The 15,747-nt window shown below is 37.8% G+C and overlaps 1 protein-coding gene across 7 annotated transcripts in view; it reads left to right on the top strand.

Moving 5' to 3' along the window:
- Positions 1 to 15,747, top strand: part of ACSL4 (acyl-CoA synthetase long chain family member 4) — an 80,860-nt gene that overhangs the window by 51,463 nt on the left and 13,650 nt on the right. For all 7 annotated transcript variants that reach the window (XM_030806723.1, XM_030806725.1, XM_030806726.1 and 4 more), the window contains 7 exons: positions 686 to 836; positions 986 to 1,109; positions 4,627 to 4,698; positions 8,428 to 8,567; positions 9,328 to 9,500; positions 12,173 to 12,247; positions 14,267 to 14,458. In XM_030806723.1, coding sequence (XP_030662583.1) covers positions 686 to 836; positions 986 to 1,109; positions 4,627 to 4,698; positions 8,428 to 8,567; positions 9,328 to 9,500; positions 12,173 to 12,247; positions 14,267 to 14,458 — 927 coding nt within the window. The remainder of the gene's footprint in view (positions 1 to 685; positions 837 to 985; positions 1,110 to 4,626; positions 4,699 to 8,427; positions 8,568 to 9,327; positions 9,501 to 12,172; positions 12,248 to 14,266; positions 14,459 to 15,747) is intronic.

Raw genomic sequence — 15,747 nt, 5'->3', positions numbered from 1 at the left:
ATTTTATTTAAGTTCTGCAGGTGATTCTGATACCCACTAGTGGTTAGTAACCACAATCTGTCCAGCTGTCTTGTTTTAGAGATGAGAAACTGAGGCCTAAGAAGTTTATACGTGATACTCTGTCCTCCTGATACTCCAAAGTCCCAGAAATCTTTCCACAACATTGCTCTGTATACAACACTGTGGAGAGGCAATGCACAGACAGGGATTAGGTTATACATCCAGAAAATGGGCCAAATTGAGTCCAAAATGCTCACTGTAACCAGAATTTGATAAACATTTTTGTTTTCTAGCCCAGGCTGGAGCACAGTGGTATGATCATAGCTCACCATAGCCTCAACCTGCTAGGCTCACCCAGTCCTCCTGCCTTATCCTCTTGAGTAGCAAGGACTGCAGGTGCATGCCACTGCATCCGGCTAACTTTTTTAGTTTTTGTAGAGACAGAGTCTTGCTATGTTGGCCAGGCTGGTCTCGAAATCCAGGGCTCAAGTGATCCTCCCACCTTGGCCTCTCAAAGTACTAGGATTACAGGCATGAGCCACCTCACCCAGCTCGTTTTGATGATTTAAAGCAAATACTGTCTATTGATAGTTTATCATTATGCAAAATCTAAATATCCTATTATTGTTTAGTAATTTAACTTTTGAACTGAAGTAAATGTGGTGTTTTTCATTCATTCATTTAGTGGGCATTCCTCCAAGTAGACCAACGCCTTCAGACATGGCCATTGTTATGTATACTAGTGGTTCTACTGGCCGACCTAAGGGAGTGATGATGCATCATAGCAATTTGATAGCTGGAATGACAGGCCAATGTGAAAGAATACCTGGACTGGGGTAAGATAATTCTTTAACTTTCTTCTTAGAAATCAGAGTTCATGTTCAGCATTCTCTAAACTCAATCTATATTAAAATGATAAAGTTCTTGGTATTTCTAACTTCAAATGCCTTTTCAAGAATGGTTAAAATATTTTATTTTGTTTTAGACCAAAGGACACATATATTGGCTACTTGCCTTTGGCTCATGTGCTAGAACTGACAGCAGAGATATCTTGCTTCACCTATGGCTGCAGGATTGGATATTCTTCTCCGCTTACACTCTCTGACCAGGTGACAAACTTTTCAGTATATTGGCATAATCATATGATGCTGCGTAGTTTGGCTGAGAACATATTACTAGGACTCAAGATATTTTAATTCAGCTAAAGCTTTCTCCTTGACCTCAAAATAGCTTCCATGAACAATATGTAGCTATAGGAGATTACCCTAGATTTGTTAGCATTGCTTTAGCTATATATTTTTAAATTATTTCTTTTTTCTTTTCTTTTGCTCTGTCACCCAGACTGGAGTGCAATGGTATGATCTTGGCTCACTGTAACCTTTGCCTCTCAGGTTCAAGCAATTCTCCTGCCTCAGCCTCCGGAGTAGCTGGGATTACAGGCGCCCGCCACCATGCCCTGCTATTTTTTTTTGTATTTTTAGTAGAGATGGGGTTTCACCATGTTGGCCAGGCTAGTCTCGAACTCCTGACCTCCAGTGATCTGTCTGCCTTGGCCTCCCAAAGTGCTGGGATTACAGGTGTGAGCCACTGCGCCCGGCCTTAAAATTATTTAAAAATAAATAATTACTTTTATCTTTTTCTACTAGATTTTTACTCTTGAGAACTACGATAGAGAATATAAATACAATAAGCCTTTTTGACACACTACCTGTGAGCATTGGTGGGTTTCTGGGAGGACATATGTTAGGGTTTTGGCCCAGTTTTCCCGAGATTTTTCTAGAGCAGTACCGTCTGATACAGTAGCCACTAGGCAGATATTTAAATAAAAATTAAGGGCCGGGCGCGGTGGCTCATGCCTGTAATCCCAGCACTTTGGGAGGCCGAGGCGGGTGGATCACGAGGTCAGGAGATCGAGACCATCCTGGCTAACACGGTGAAACCCTGTCTCTACTAAAAAAATACAAAAGAATTAGCTGGGCGAGGTGGTGGGCGCCTGTAGTCCCAGCTACTCGGGAGGCTGAGGCAGGAGAATGGTGTGAACCTGGGAGGTGGAGCTTGCAGTGAGCCAAGATTGTGCCACTGCACTCCAGCCTGGGCGACAGAGTGAGACTCCATCTCAAAAAAAACCAAATTAAGTAAAATTGAAAAACTTTTTTTTTATTTGCTTTAGCCACATTTCAAGCTCTCAATAGCTACGTGTGACCAATGGCTACCATATTAGGCAGCGAAGATAAAGAATATTTTTATCATCACAGAAAGTTCTATTGGTAAGGGCTGAGGCGTCTCCAAAGGTAGTCTCAGCTCACCATACTAAGTTAGGATTCTTCCTTCTCTCTGCAGTTCATAGCAGAAATCCCAACAATGGGTGGGGCTAACTCATATATGTTATACCCATTTGAAATTACACACCTAATACTATTGTCCACAGTTCTGTTTTATGTCTTCTTTGGAATAGTTGCTATAGAAAAGCTTCAACCAGGCATAGGGGGAAAAAAAAATAAGAGCCACTAAGGAAGCTGTGGGGTTCTGGATGCTGAAAGATAAAGTGAGTATAGGTAGGAATGACTTGTCTATATGTGGCTCTGCTCCTCCAACACTGGGGGCCCAGCTGTTGTTTTTCAGACCACCTCCCACCAGGCAATGCTGCCTTTTGTTTGAGAGTCTCCATGGAGCATGTAGTTGGTAAGATATGTCCTCAGTGTTCACAGTTGGAAATTGTAATACTTTATTTGTAGAAATACCATTTTAGGGAGAGGCTAGATAGGTTGTATACTATTAAAACAAAAAAAGTTAGTTTTTTTTTTGGACTTGAGATTCCAATCACCTTTTTTTGTGTTTTTTTTTGATATATGACTTAAAGTGCACAAATATTAAGTGTACTGCTTGATGAGATTTAATAAGCATATACACATATAGACCTCTGTGATCATCACCATCTAGATTAGGAAAACAAAGAACATTTTCAGCACCCGTGAATGTCCCTTGTGTCCCCTCCTGGTCATTACCACATTGGGTTCTCTTTGAAAGAAGAATCCAGCCTTCTTTTAAAGTGGCTTTTTCTGTGAGAAAGCATTCTGTTCCAAACAACTCCTAGCTTTGTACTTTAAGAAACACAATCTTTGTATGACGGGGTGCTGCTGTGTTTGACTATACCACTCAGCTATAAATTCACACTTAAAATCTGCTAGAATAGTAATGGAATGAATAAATACACTATCCAATTGATAACAGAACTTGACCTAGTAAAATCAAAGTAGACCTATCAATAAGACTGAGGCTTAAACTCTAAAAAAAATTTAGTAAAATATCTGATTATTATGTTTTGTTGTCATGGGTTTTTCTTATGCTCAGAGGCATTATCAAAATGTAGAAAACATTTCAGTAAACTTTGAGTATAATTTTTTTTTCCCTTTGTGAATTTGGAAGCCAGGACCAGCCACTCTTTGATTTTTCACTGCCTTTCTGAGAACAATAGCCTCAGTGTGGGAAAGGAGGGACAGTTGGAGTCTGTTGCTGGTCTGACTTAATTCTTGCTGTCTCTTAGGCTAAGCTAGTATATTAGAAGCCTGTTCAGTAAAATTCACACCTACTTTTTAAATGAACTTTACTGTAAAGACTCTCAATCTTACTAGGAATCTAAAACACAGGAACTTGCTTCACATCGGAAATCAGAAGGATGCCAGAGACTAGAAGCACCACATTTGGAGCCAACTGATGATAGCAATATTGTTATAACCAGGATTACTATGATCACAAGAAGACAAAATAACTGATAAAATTACTGAGAGTAAAAAAAAACAAAGAAGGGCTTCTTGTGGCTTCTGCTATCCTGGAACTGCTCTTTGTAGCAAGAACTGGTCAATAGCATGCAGAGGGCAACTCCGACCTGAAGGACATGAGAGCCCATTTTGTCCCTGCAGAGCAGCCCTCCTGTGTGTGGTGTACATGGTTTCTGTGTAGGTTTCCACTTGCAAATGTGCACATCCTTGCACATACGTAAAACAAGTTATTTTATCTCCTTTATCCATATTAAAGAAAAGTAGGAGAAAGGCAACTTAGTTCTGTCAGGAGAACCATCCTCTATATGGCCATTTGTGCACATTTATGTGTATCTCTACTTCGTCCCTGGCAGTGTTCTCTGTATCTTACCAACTAGAATATTACCAAATTAGAGTTTCAGTATGATGTTAATTGATGTTCATAGTGGTATCTTTAAGATGTGGCTTTGCCTATTGGTTAATCAAAGAAAGTTAAAATCACCTTCGATTTTGTTTTAGTGTTATATCTGTCTTAATCAAGTTTTTTTGAAAATATACTAGTAGTCTGTGCTATATTTGATAGTATGTTATTAATAAGAATGTTTGATTCATCAAAATATCTCATTCTCTTGTTATCCTGGATCAAGGTTTCTCCTCTAATGAAGGTGAAATGTGCTAGAAGCAGTTATGTGTAGCACTGAAGTACTTACACTTGAGACTTGTAGGTTATAATAGTTGTTAACAGATAATCACAGAGCAATAAAAGCTCAAATTCCAAGTGTAACTTCTGTATTTGTTATTAATACTCGAATTACAACATGTTTTAAGGTTGGTTTTCCTGATCATATTTATTTTTTCTTTAATATAGTCCAGCAAAATTAAAAAAGGAAGCAAAGGAGACTGTACTGTACTGAAGCCCACACTTATGGCTGCTGTTCCGGTGAGTACAGAATATGAATATGAACATAAGAGGATCGTTTATATAATTTATTGATCGTACTTGGACCTTTTAAAAAGTAATACTCTTAGATATGTCTACATTTTAAAATAATTTTACCTTATTGAAATCACAGCAGATGTGTTCATTAAAATCTTAGGTACCATACTGGGGAAGACAAAATGGCAAGATTTTGAAATGTACGCCTGTTTGAGTTTGCTGATACATGAAAATTAGGTGATGAAAATGACCTAGTTCAGATTACCTACTGTGAGAATTGGTCAGACCATTTTAAGGTAGAATATATTTTAAAGATCATCTTGTTTAATCTCTTAATTAAAAAAATGAGGAAACTTTAGGCCATCCTAGGGAGCTGAAGAATCGTATACAGGGTCGAGGATCTAAGCCCTCGCAACCCTCTTATGGTGATTAAGTAAACTGAAAATTGGAGAGAGCTCCCAAAGGAAAAAAGTTTAATTCTATATATTCGGAATCCTCATGTGAAATACTGCTTTTAAAAAAAAAAGATGTTACATTTTATAGCCTTGTAATGATGAATTTTGAAACATTTAACACCATGTTTCAGATTTGTGTAATCAAATATGTTCTAGCTTTTTTATGCTTCAGAAACTCCAGAAAGACTATGTATCACTACTGCTTATATTATGATCAGACTTGAAATCTTACCCCAATATCTTTCACAGAATTACTTTTGTATATGGAAAGTCTGAGATTAGATAAGAAAGTATTCAGTCCAAGTTTTTCTGAGAATTACAGATGGAAGATACTTTATGGTCCTTTTAGCTTCTAATTGCAAAATTACCAAATAACAAAGAAGTAGAATACGTCAGAGAAGACTTTGCCTTTTTATTTAGAGGTTCTGTATAATTCATAAAGTTTTCAAACAGAAAGAAGAGGCATCTGACTAAAACCATAAAAAAAGTTGCTAATAATAGCTAGTGCAGTGCTTCCTATGTGCTAGGTAGGCACTGTGCAAAATGCCTTAGATAAATTATCTCACTTAATTCTAAGACTACAAGGTGGGCCCTGTTACCCTATCTTATAAAGAAGGAAAGTTGCCCCAAAGCCACGCAGCTCATAGGTGATGGAATCAAAGTTTGAACTCTACCAATCTGATACTGGTGGAGTATCAGTCTACCAGTCTTCTTAACCACTATGGCTGTCTATTTAGGACTGTTTTACATACAGAATTCCCTAGCAAACCGTATCGGATAACATAGGAAGAGGTAAGGCTGAGGTGTTAAAGAAGTAATCTCCGATTTTAGGCCTGAAGTTAGATAAGCACAGTTAGCACATAGGCTGCTTATCCTCTAATTGCCCATTGTCCATTCTTCCCTGCTTTACTTTGTGTCTTGGGGGGCTATGTTCTGTGCACAAATTACCAGTGCGTCCTTGCCTTATGACTTCTGGTTGGGTTCAGCCAATTGGAGGGCGGGCCTCATGAGAGATCAGAGGGCAGAAAGATAGAGAGTCTGCACACTTATCACCTTTGCTCCTTTCCTGCTGGGCTGCAAATTTTAGCAGTTGTCAGGAGACCCTGCTGGGTAGTCTCCTTCCCGTTGGTTGTAACCAGGTCTTTCCCATGGCTAGAGTCCTCATCCAGGTTCCAATGACATTTTTCTTATTTCTTGACGCCTTGAGATAGTAATGGTCTCCTATGTTGCTAGTCCATTGGCACCTCATCAAATATTATTGGGTTTCCTTTTTAGCCTCTCCTGTTTCTCCAGAAATAGGCCATTTAAAAAAAAAACTCTTTTTATTGAAAATTATTTTTGGTAGAGTCTGTTTTTTGAGTTTGTTTCTTTCCTGGGTCAGAATGAAAAATTGATTGAATACTATAACATTCACAATGAAAATTCAGAATAAGTCACTACTTATCAGCTGTGGCTCCATTGAACATCATGTAATGTTAGGTTGAGATAAAGGGTGACTTAATGTGCTAACAATAAACTCTGCCAATGTGTTACAACTGTATTATGTTCCTTACTCATCAAGGCCTTGCCGACGTCTGTGATTAGTATCCAGTGCTGGAAGGAGGAGTAGACATGGTTCTCACACATCTGTCTCATTCCCAAGCCCCTACCCCCCTCCCCTCCGCACCCCCGCTTTTTTTTTAAGATCTCATATGCTTTTTAGGAAGGATAGTTATAGGATGTTCAAGTCCTGCTGGGGAATGATTGGGGATTCTGTCACAGATGTAGAGAAATATTTCAGTTATATAATAGTGATTCCTTTTATGGAAATGGAGAAAACAACATTGTACCATGCTTGAGTGCTATGGTAACCTTTCTTTTTTTTTTTTTTTTGAGACGGAGTCTTGTTGTGTCACCTAGGCTAGAGTACAGTGGTGTGATGTCGGCTCACTGCCTCACTGCAACCTCCACCTCCCGGGTTCAAGCGATTCTCCTGCCTCAGCCTCCCGAGTAGCTGGGATTATAGGCGCCTGCCACCGCGCCCGGCTGATTTTTGTATTTTTAGTAGAGACGGGGTTTCACCATCTTGGCCAGGCTGGTCTTGAACTCCTGACCTCGCAATCCACCCGCCTCAGCCTCCCAAAGTGCTGGGATTACAGGCGTGAGCCACCGTGCCCGGCCTGTGGTAACCTTTTTAAGGGATGGTTCTGCTGTCTTCATTTGTGAGTGGCTCTATTCCAATATTGAAAGAACTGCCCATTAAGTTATTCATTATAGCATACCTTAATTTGTACTGATAATTGATATTTTAAGTATTTGGAAACACGTATTTATAAACAGATGTGCTTTATGTAATAATTCTTAATTTGTGTTAAGTAATTTCAAGAAAACATCATTTAGTGGTAGTCTGGGCTGTTTGTTTTTTTTTGTTTATTTTGTATTAACCTTGGAGTTAACCTGGTCCTACCTCCAGTTTTCCAAGTTTGTGTGAGCAAGAATCGTGTTCTTTGCTTCTGTTAAAGTGTAATAGAAATGCTTAAACTATAGAAACTTAGGATTTTAAGAAACTAATGCTTTCTGCCATGCTGTAAGAAGGTCACAAAGTTGTAGTAAAAAAAGAGAAAAGCATCATGAATAGATTCAACATAGTCAGATATTTTGGTACTGTTTGAGAATAAGTGAATATATTGTAACAGAGATTAATTTTTTTTTCTGTGACAGCTGAGTGAATTCTCTAAACTCGAGCGAACATTTCTTAAAAATTTAGATTAACTTGGCTGGGCACGGTGGCTCACGCCTGTAATCCCAGCACTTTGGGAGGCCGAGGTGGGTGGATCACGAGGTCAGGAGATCGAGACCAGCCTGGCTAACACATTGAAACCCTGTCTCTACTAAAAATACAAAAAATTAGCCGGGTGTGGTGGCGGGCGCCTGTAGTCCCAGCTACTGGGGAGGCTGAGGCAGGAGAATGGGATGAACCCAGGAGGTGGAGCTTGCAGTGAGCCGAGATCCCACCACTGCACTCCAGCCTGGGCAACAGAGTGAGACTCCGTCTCAAAAAAAAAAAAAAAACAAAATTTAGATTAACTTAATGTATAGAACTGAAGAAACCCCTATACCTGTCCTTAGTCTTTTTGAAGTAGTGAACAAGTAGTCAGTGAAATTAATTATATAATTAAAGAAACAAATATGTCCATTATGCTAAAGACTTTTACCCAAGATGTTGCAAGTAAGGTATCTTCAACTAAAGACTGTCTCCATTCTTTTCAGATTATTGAATGTTTTGTTTAACTTTCAGGAAATTATGGATAGAATTTATAAGAATGTTATGAGCAAAGTCCAAGAGATGAATTATATTCAGAAAACTCTTTTCAAGATAGGGTATGATTACAAATTGGAACAGATCAAAAAGGGATATGATGCACCTCTTTGCAATCTGTAAGTACATTTCATAGGCTCTGTGGTTTGAGTCTTTAAATTTTTTTATGCTTTTAAATCCAGAAGATGAATAAATAAATGACAAGTTAATTCATTTGAATATCACCACCATGATCATAAGGTTGAATTTCTCTTTTATTCTAAGTCTTATTGTTTATACAGCAAGCAGAGGACTCTGATCTTGGCAATTTAACAAATTTTAATAATTGAGTTTATATTTAAGATTTATTTATAAAATTTAGTCTCATGAAGAAAAACTAAAACAGACTTTTGAATCAAGACACTTGAGCTTAAAAAATGTCATTTCTAACTAAAAAAAGTGATCTTCATTGCATGAAGTTTTCTGATTTATTGTATTCATAAAATCGTGTAGTAAGTATATGAATATAACTTATTTTAAATGTGATGCTGAGGAGTGGGGATGGGGAAGCATTTTTTATTGGAAGTGAGATAAGATAGGTGATTAAATGTTCCAAAGATAATTAAAAATTTTTTTCCTCTGACGTCTGTTTTCTTTCATTTACTTGTGTCAGCATAGTTTCCCGATACTACACATTATCTTTCTTCATTTTTAAAGAGTTTTTTCTGGCAGTTTTTCAAGGCGTTACTAGTTGTTGCCTTGTTAACCTCTCATTCTCACTGTGATTCTGACATTGAGATGTTCAACCAGTTGAGGAATCTTTCCCAGAGCTTATAAATTAGTGTGTTGCCAAGAATAATGTATGCGTACATTAAAATCATTTATCCTTCCTTTATTAAGGTTACTGTTTAAAAAGGTGAAGGCTCTGCTGGGAGGGAATGTCCGCATGATGCTGTCTGGAGGGGCCCCGCTATCTCCTCAGACACACCGATTCATGAATGTCTGCTTCTGCTGCCCAATTGGCCAGGGTTATGGACTGACAGAATCATGTGGTGCTGGGACAGTTACTGAAGGTAAGCATTATTAATGTGGTAAATATTCTGTATCAGCTGCTACTAATGAAATATATTTGCATTACCTTTGGAAACCATGGTAACTTTAAAATACCTCTTAACCAATATCAGATTCATTGCAACTTTAAAATACCTCTTAACTAATATCAGATTCATTGCAAATCAGTGTAGTTTTAGTTTATGAATTCTTAATTAAGTATCATGTGGACCCTTTAATTTTAAGCCTTACAATTTTTTTTTTTTTTGAGATGGAGTTTTACTCTTGTTGCCCAGGCTGGAGTGCAATAGCATAATCTCAGCTCACTGCAACCTCCACCTCCTGGGTTCAAACAATTCTCCTGCCTCAGCCTCCCAAGTAGCTGGGATTACAGGCGTGTGCCACCATGCCTGACTAATTTTTGTATTTTTAGTAGAGATAGGGTTTCTCCATGTTGGTCAGGCTGGTCTTGAACTCCTGACCTCAGGTGATCTGCCCACCTCGGCCTGCCAAAGTGCTGGGATTACAGGCGGTGAGCCACCACGCCCAGTCGCCTTATAAATATTTATGCCACACAGTCAGTCCTCAAAATCCTGTCACCCTGGTCCTTTAGTCTTCTTTCTCTAAATGATCACTTCTTTGGAGAACTGTACTATTAAAAATGAAGTATCACTTTTATGCTCCCTCTTAAATCTGTGTTCCTGTCCTGACTTCTTCTTTGCTTTCCCTTTTGTTATTTTCAATAGCCTAAAGCGAGGTTTCCCAACCCTGACACTGTTCAAATTTTGAATCTGATAATTCTTTGTTGTTGAGGGCTGTTGTATGCATTGCAGGATATTTAGTTGCCAAAGCAGATGTTTGTGGGCTCACCCTAGCTGTGACAATGAAACATATCCCCAAACATTACCAGATATCCCCTGGGGGGCAAAATCACTTTAGGTTGAGAAACACTGGGGTATAGGAATTGTTTTTTTGGATAATCTTATTTTCGCTTTAAACTCATTGTGTCCAAAATCAATGCCATTATTCTAAACTGTCTCTCTATTGACAAATTATTTGTTTGTGTCAATGGTAATACCATCCTTAAAGTCATTCCAGGTATGAGCTTTGAAGTCATCTGAGTGTTTATTTTAAAATATCTTTAAATGTCATCAGATCATTCCTTCATTAGGTTTCTCCTTTCCCTCCATACCACCTTTGTCGTCCAACTTTTTATTGCTCCATTCTGCTCCGACCTAACAGCCTTTTTATTTTTGAGACAGTCTTGCTCTGTTGCCCAGGCTGGAGTGCAGTGGCACAATCTCAGCTCACTGCAACCTCCGCCTCCCAGGTTCAAGCAATTTTCTTCCCTTAGCCTCCTGAGTAGCTGGGACTACAGGTGTGCGCCACCACACCTGACTAATTTTTGTATTTTTAGTAGAGGCGGGGGTTTCACCATGTTGGCCAGGCTGGTCTCGAACTCCTGACCTCAGGTGATCCACCCACCTCAGCTTCCCAGAGTATTAGGATTACAGGCGTGAGCCACTGCGCCTGGCCTGACCTAATAGCCTTTTAACAGCTGTGTCTGCCTACATTACATCACCTCTAGTTTATCCTGTATCCTTCTATTAGATACATCCACCTCACCCACTGCTTGATACCTCATGTATCAAATCTAAACACCTCTTTACCTAGCTTTGACATCTTTAATCTGATGCTAGTGTACTTATCCAACATCATTTTCCATTATTCCCCACATATACATATGCCTGGCTGTTCTCTCCAGACCCGCCAATCTTCTTACTGTTTCTCATAAAGGCATTCTTGGTCTCACCTCTCTGTATTTTCTTTTCCCTTCTCTTGGAATGTCCTTTTTGCTAATTGATCACAACCATCTTTTAATGCCCACTTTTCAATAATGTCTTTCCCAACTACTTCATTTTACATTCATTTTTGAGTCTCTAAGCTACTATTGTGCTTACCTTCAGTGCCATGCAGTTTAGTATTTAAATGTTCTCTGAATTGTTTCACATGCATTTCTTCCCAGTTCATTTGTAAGGTCATTGAGTGCAGAGTCTCCTTATCTCTCATGTGTTTTCTTCACAATAGTTAATATGCTGTTTACATAATAGGCTGTCCATAAATATTTGTTTATTGCTAGCAATAATCACAAATTGCAAAGGGATATCATCATCATGATGATGTTTGACAACAGCAGCTAACATCTTTTGAAGGCTTAGCTTGTGCCAAGAAGTGTTAAGCATTGTCCATGTATCATCTCATTTAATCCTCACAGCATATCCGTGTATGAAGTAGCTTTTGTTACTATCTCCATTTCATAGATGAGGAAATGGAGGCTTAGAGAGGCTAAGTTACTTGTCCATGTTACACAGCCAATGAGTGGTAGAGCAGGAATTCCAATCAAAATCTATCTTATGACAATCTTAGGTAGATAACGGTGGAGCCATCTCTCCTCCTTTAACAGATATTTTTGTACTTAATTACATAAAATATAGCCATGAAAAGCAAAAATGATGTAACAACAATGGAATCCATTGCACTATTGAAAAGGAGTTGAAATACTGAAAAATGATCACACTTTGCACTCCTTCTTTTGTCATTTTTCTGACTCTGGCTCTAACTCTAATATTCCCAGTACATTGGTACAAATCTGGAATGTGGTATGCTAATATCTCTGTTACTTTTTCCCTCACAGTAACTGACTATACTACTGGTAGAGTTGGAGCCCCTCTTATTTGCTGTGAAATTAAGCTAAAAGACTGGCAAGAAGGTAAGAATTTTATGAAAAGCTCTAGTGATTCAAGATGTGCTGAAAACTACTGTCAGCTTTATGACTTTCATTTCTTTAAAGTCTGGGGAAGCAAATAATTCTCTGCTGTTTTGCTGTTGCCTGTCCCCATGCATTCTTTTTTTCCTCAGTGATATCTTTAGGTTCCCAAGAGGTAAATAAAATCTCTAGAATCTAGGATTAATGATTCTGAACTTGACAATACTTGAAGGTAAAGAGAAAAAAAACTCTTACTGGAGCTTTCTGGGTTTGGAGAAGGTGAGGATCCTTGAAACTTGACTTTACTAGTGAGAATATTTGGGCTGAGAAAGAAACCCCAGATTTTTAGGGGATAGAATGATGGGTTGCACACATACACACACCAACTTCTTAGATCTTGACCCCAGAAAAGATTTTCATAGTTGAGACTCAACTGTCCAGCTATTTGTATAGTTGAATTTTTATATGTACCTGCAGAGACAAGCCACTTAGAAGAAACCTAGAGACATTGATGGTCATCCTTTCTACAAATTAGCAGAAGGCAAATATCAACCAGTCTTCTTAATGAAAGATACTAAACATACACAGTAACTACAATAAAGTAGATTGTTAAATAAAACAAATAATTAACAGCCTAGCCATGTCAGATAAAGGAAGAATAATTAAAATGCTTAAGATTTTACAAGAGAATATTTACCTTAGGATGGAACCATGGACTAAAAATTTAAAGTACAAGTTACCTTGTAGGACACAACCCTTAGGTTGTCCAAACCCTAAGAAAATGAATGCGTTTTTATCTAACATAAAGTTTCTAAAGCATTTTTTATTATGTGTGTTATTGTCAGTGCTCTATGAGCAAATGACTATTTCTTTTTTAAAAACACATTTTAAAAAGCCAGTTGCATTCCCAAGAGTTTTACACCTTGGGACTTAGTCTTCCCTTCTTCCATGGTAGTGGCATTCCAATTTTACCGTGAAAATCTGAAGAAAATAGTATGTGTGTATGTGTTTTGGACATCAACATCAGAATTATTTTATTAGGTAAGTTTTTATTTGTTAGGCAGTGGAATCAGAGAAATGTTTAAAGGCAGAAATCTCCTTACCAAGTTTTACTATAATTTTTATTTTCTGATTTCCTGGTACTGGGCCCTAATGTCAGTTTTGGGGAGTAGGTTCCTTGTTGAACATGTATTTGGAGTTTTCCTTGCTGTGAAGACTCTTTGGCTTTATACTGTATGAATGATCTCAGTTTTTTTTTAACATACAATGGGTTTTATCATGTTGAAATTTTGAATATTTTTAAGTTTATCAGAGCAGCTAACAGCTGAAAGGAACCCTGATTTTAATCCTTTTATGACACAAAATCTAATCTGTATCTTATTTTGCAAATTTAGATTTTTGTATATTTTCCTTAAAGTAGCTTCCTTCAGTAATACAGAGGTAATGAGTAGTGATAAAATATATTAGTAGTTATTGTCAATTAGTTTAGCGTTTGAACTTCTAAAGTCATGACTGGCCACAGGCAAAATTAATACAATTTTCTTCCTGTTTCCCATAGTCCCCCCCGCCTTTCCCTCTCACTTTATGGTGCTACCATTTTTGGGTACTTATTGCACGTTCTTTTTGGTTAAAACCTCCTTAGAAAAAATTTGAAATGCATTGATATCAGTATGTCAGTAATTTACTTATAACAGCTTCAAGTGTTACTCTTCCTGGGGGTGATTTTATCTTAACAGAACTCTGAACACTAAGCTCTAATGGTGTTCTAAGTGTGAAATGTTGTAGTATGGGAAGGTTTGAGATGGATGATTGTTGGTGGTGATTATCATTGAGCCTTTCTTGGTGTTTTTAAAATCACAGTCACCCAGTATCCTCATGTAAATTTTAGTAAATATAAACTAATGTTCTCTCATAACGTGATATAAAATTTGATCAGCAGAAAAATACTAACATACATATAAACTTTAAGAATTAATGAAATTTGTTGTAGAACAATAACTAATTTACTTTTATGATTTCCAGGCGGTTATACAATTAATGACAAGCCAAACCCCAGAGGTGAAATCGTAATTGGTGGACAGAACATCTCCATGGGATATTTTAAAAATGAAGAGAAAACAGCAGAAGATTATTCTGTGGATGAAAATGGACAAAGGTGGTTTTGCACTGGTGATATTGGAGAATTCCATCCCGATGGATGTTTACAGATTATAGGTCAGAATGTTTTCTTTTTATGGTTTTCTTTAGTTTTTATAACTTCAGTATATATGAAAGGTAATATTGATCAGTCATTAATAAAGTTGATGGTTCCATTAGTTCAAACTCTGGACAAGTTATTTAACTTACTTATGTATGAGCTTCTCCATCAGCAAAACAACGACAATACCAACCTCATAGGGCTGTTGTTAAGATTAAATGAGTTGATATATGTAAAATATTCTAAACAGAGCCTGAACCTTAGTGTAAGTACTAGCAGCACTAGCAACAGCAGCATTGAGTGTAGAGAGAATGGGCAGGGAAATAGCAAATTGGTAATGAGAAAACAAAAAGAGCTCAGAGGACGTCTTTCTTGGTCAACCACATGTGATTTTATATAACTATTTCCTATAACATACTCTATGCTAGGCCTTCCTCACTGTTTACCTCTCCACCCAAGGGGCAGCATGGGCACATATATTTTTTTTTTACTGTTGGCTATTTATATGGGTCTAACGAGGCCTGAACCTTAGAAAATTAATATCAATCCTTAGCACTAGTTGGTTCTGAGAATGTCAGTTACTTTGGCATTGTCGTCATTGAGTCTACTGAAGTGGACCTTTATGTTCAAAAAATGACTCCAAAATGGGCCCTTGTGCTATTCAATTGGATGAGGCAAAAGTTAAAACTTGCTGATGAGGACCCCTCAGCAAGTCTTTTTTAAGACATAGAGTTTCCTCACCTATATCTAGTGACTGATTTCAATCCGTCGCTGGACCTCATGATATCTGACCTGAATATAGTTAGAGATTTCCTGGGAAAATTGGTTCTTCATCTAGAAATTTGAACCAGGAACCGTGGTTCAGTTGAGAAACAATAAGCTTTTTTCCCCCTTGTTCCTTAATTGCACTGGAATCAAAGGTTATTTCTGTAGAGTGGGTTCCCAGGCTACGGGTAGGCAAATTAGCCCTCATACGAAGGTTGCAAGGCCATGTGATGATTATTCAAGCTGTGCCATCCTGTGCTAGCACTTTCTTAGAGAACTGTCATTTTAACAAGATAATATCAAAAGTGGAAAAGGAGAATTAACATGTGTTAAATGTGTTCTATATGCCAGACATTGTGGGATATGTCTGTATGAGGTAGGCATCATTATCCTGATAAAACTTGAGGATTAGGAGGTTAACTGACATGCCCAGGATCACTTAGCTAGTAGCAGGCAGAGTTACCATTCAAATCGAAGGTTCCAAAGTCCTAGTTCCCTCTGTTAAATTGATTATAATATTTAAGATTATAATAAGATGCTT

Source organism: Nomascus leucogenys, chromosome X (assembly GCF_006542625.1).
Source record: "Nomascus leucogenys isolate Asia chromosome X, Asia_NLE_v1, whole genome shotgun sequence".
Lineage (NCBI taxonomy): Eukaryota > Metazoa > Chordata > Mammalia > Primates > Hylobatidae > Nomascus > Nomascus leucogenys.
This window is presented reverse-complemented; position numbering and strand designations above follow the sequence as displayed.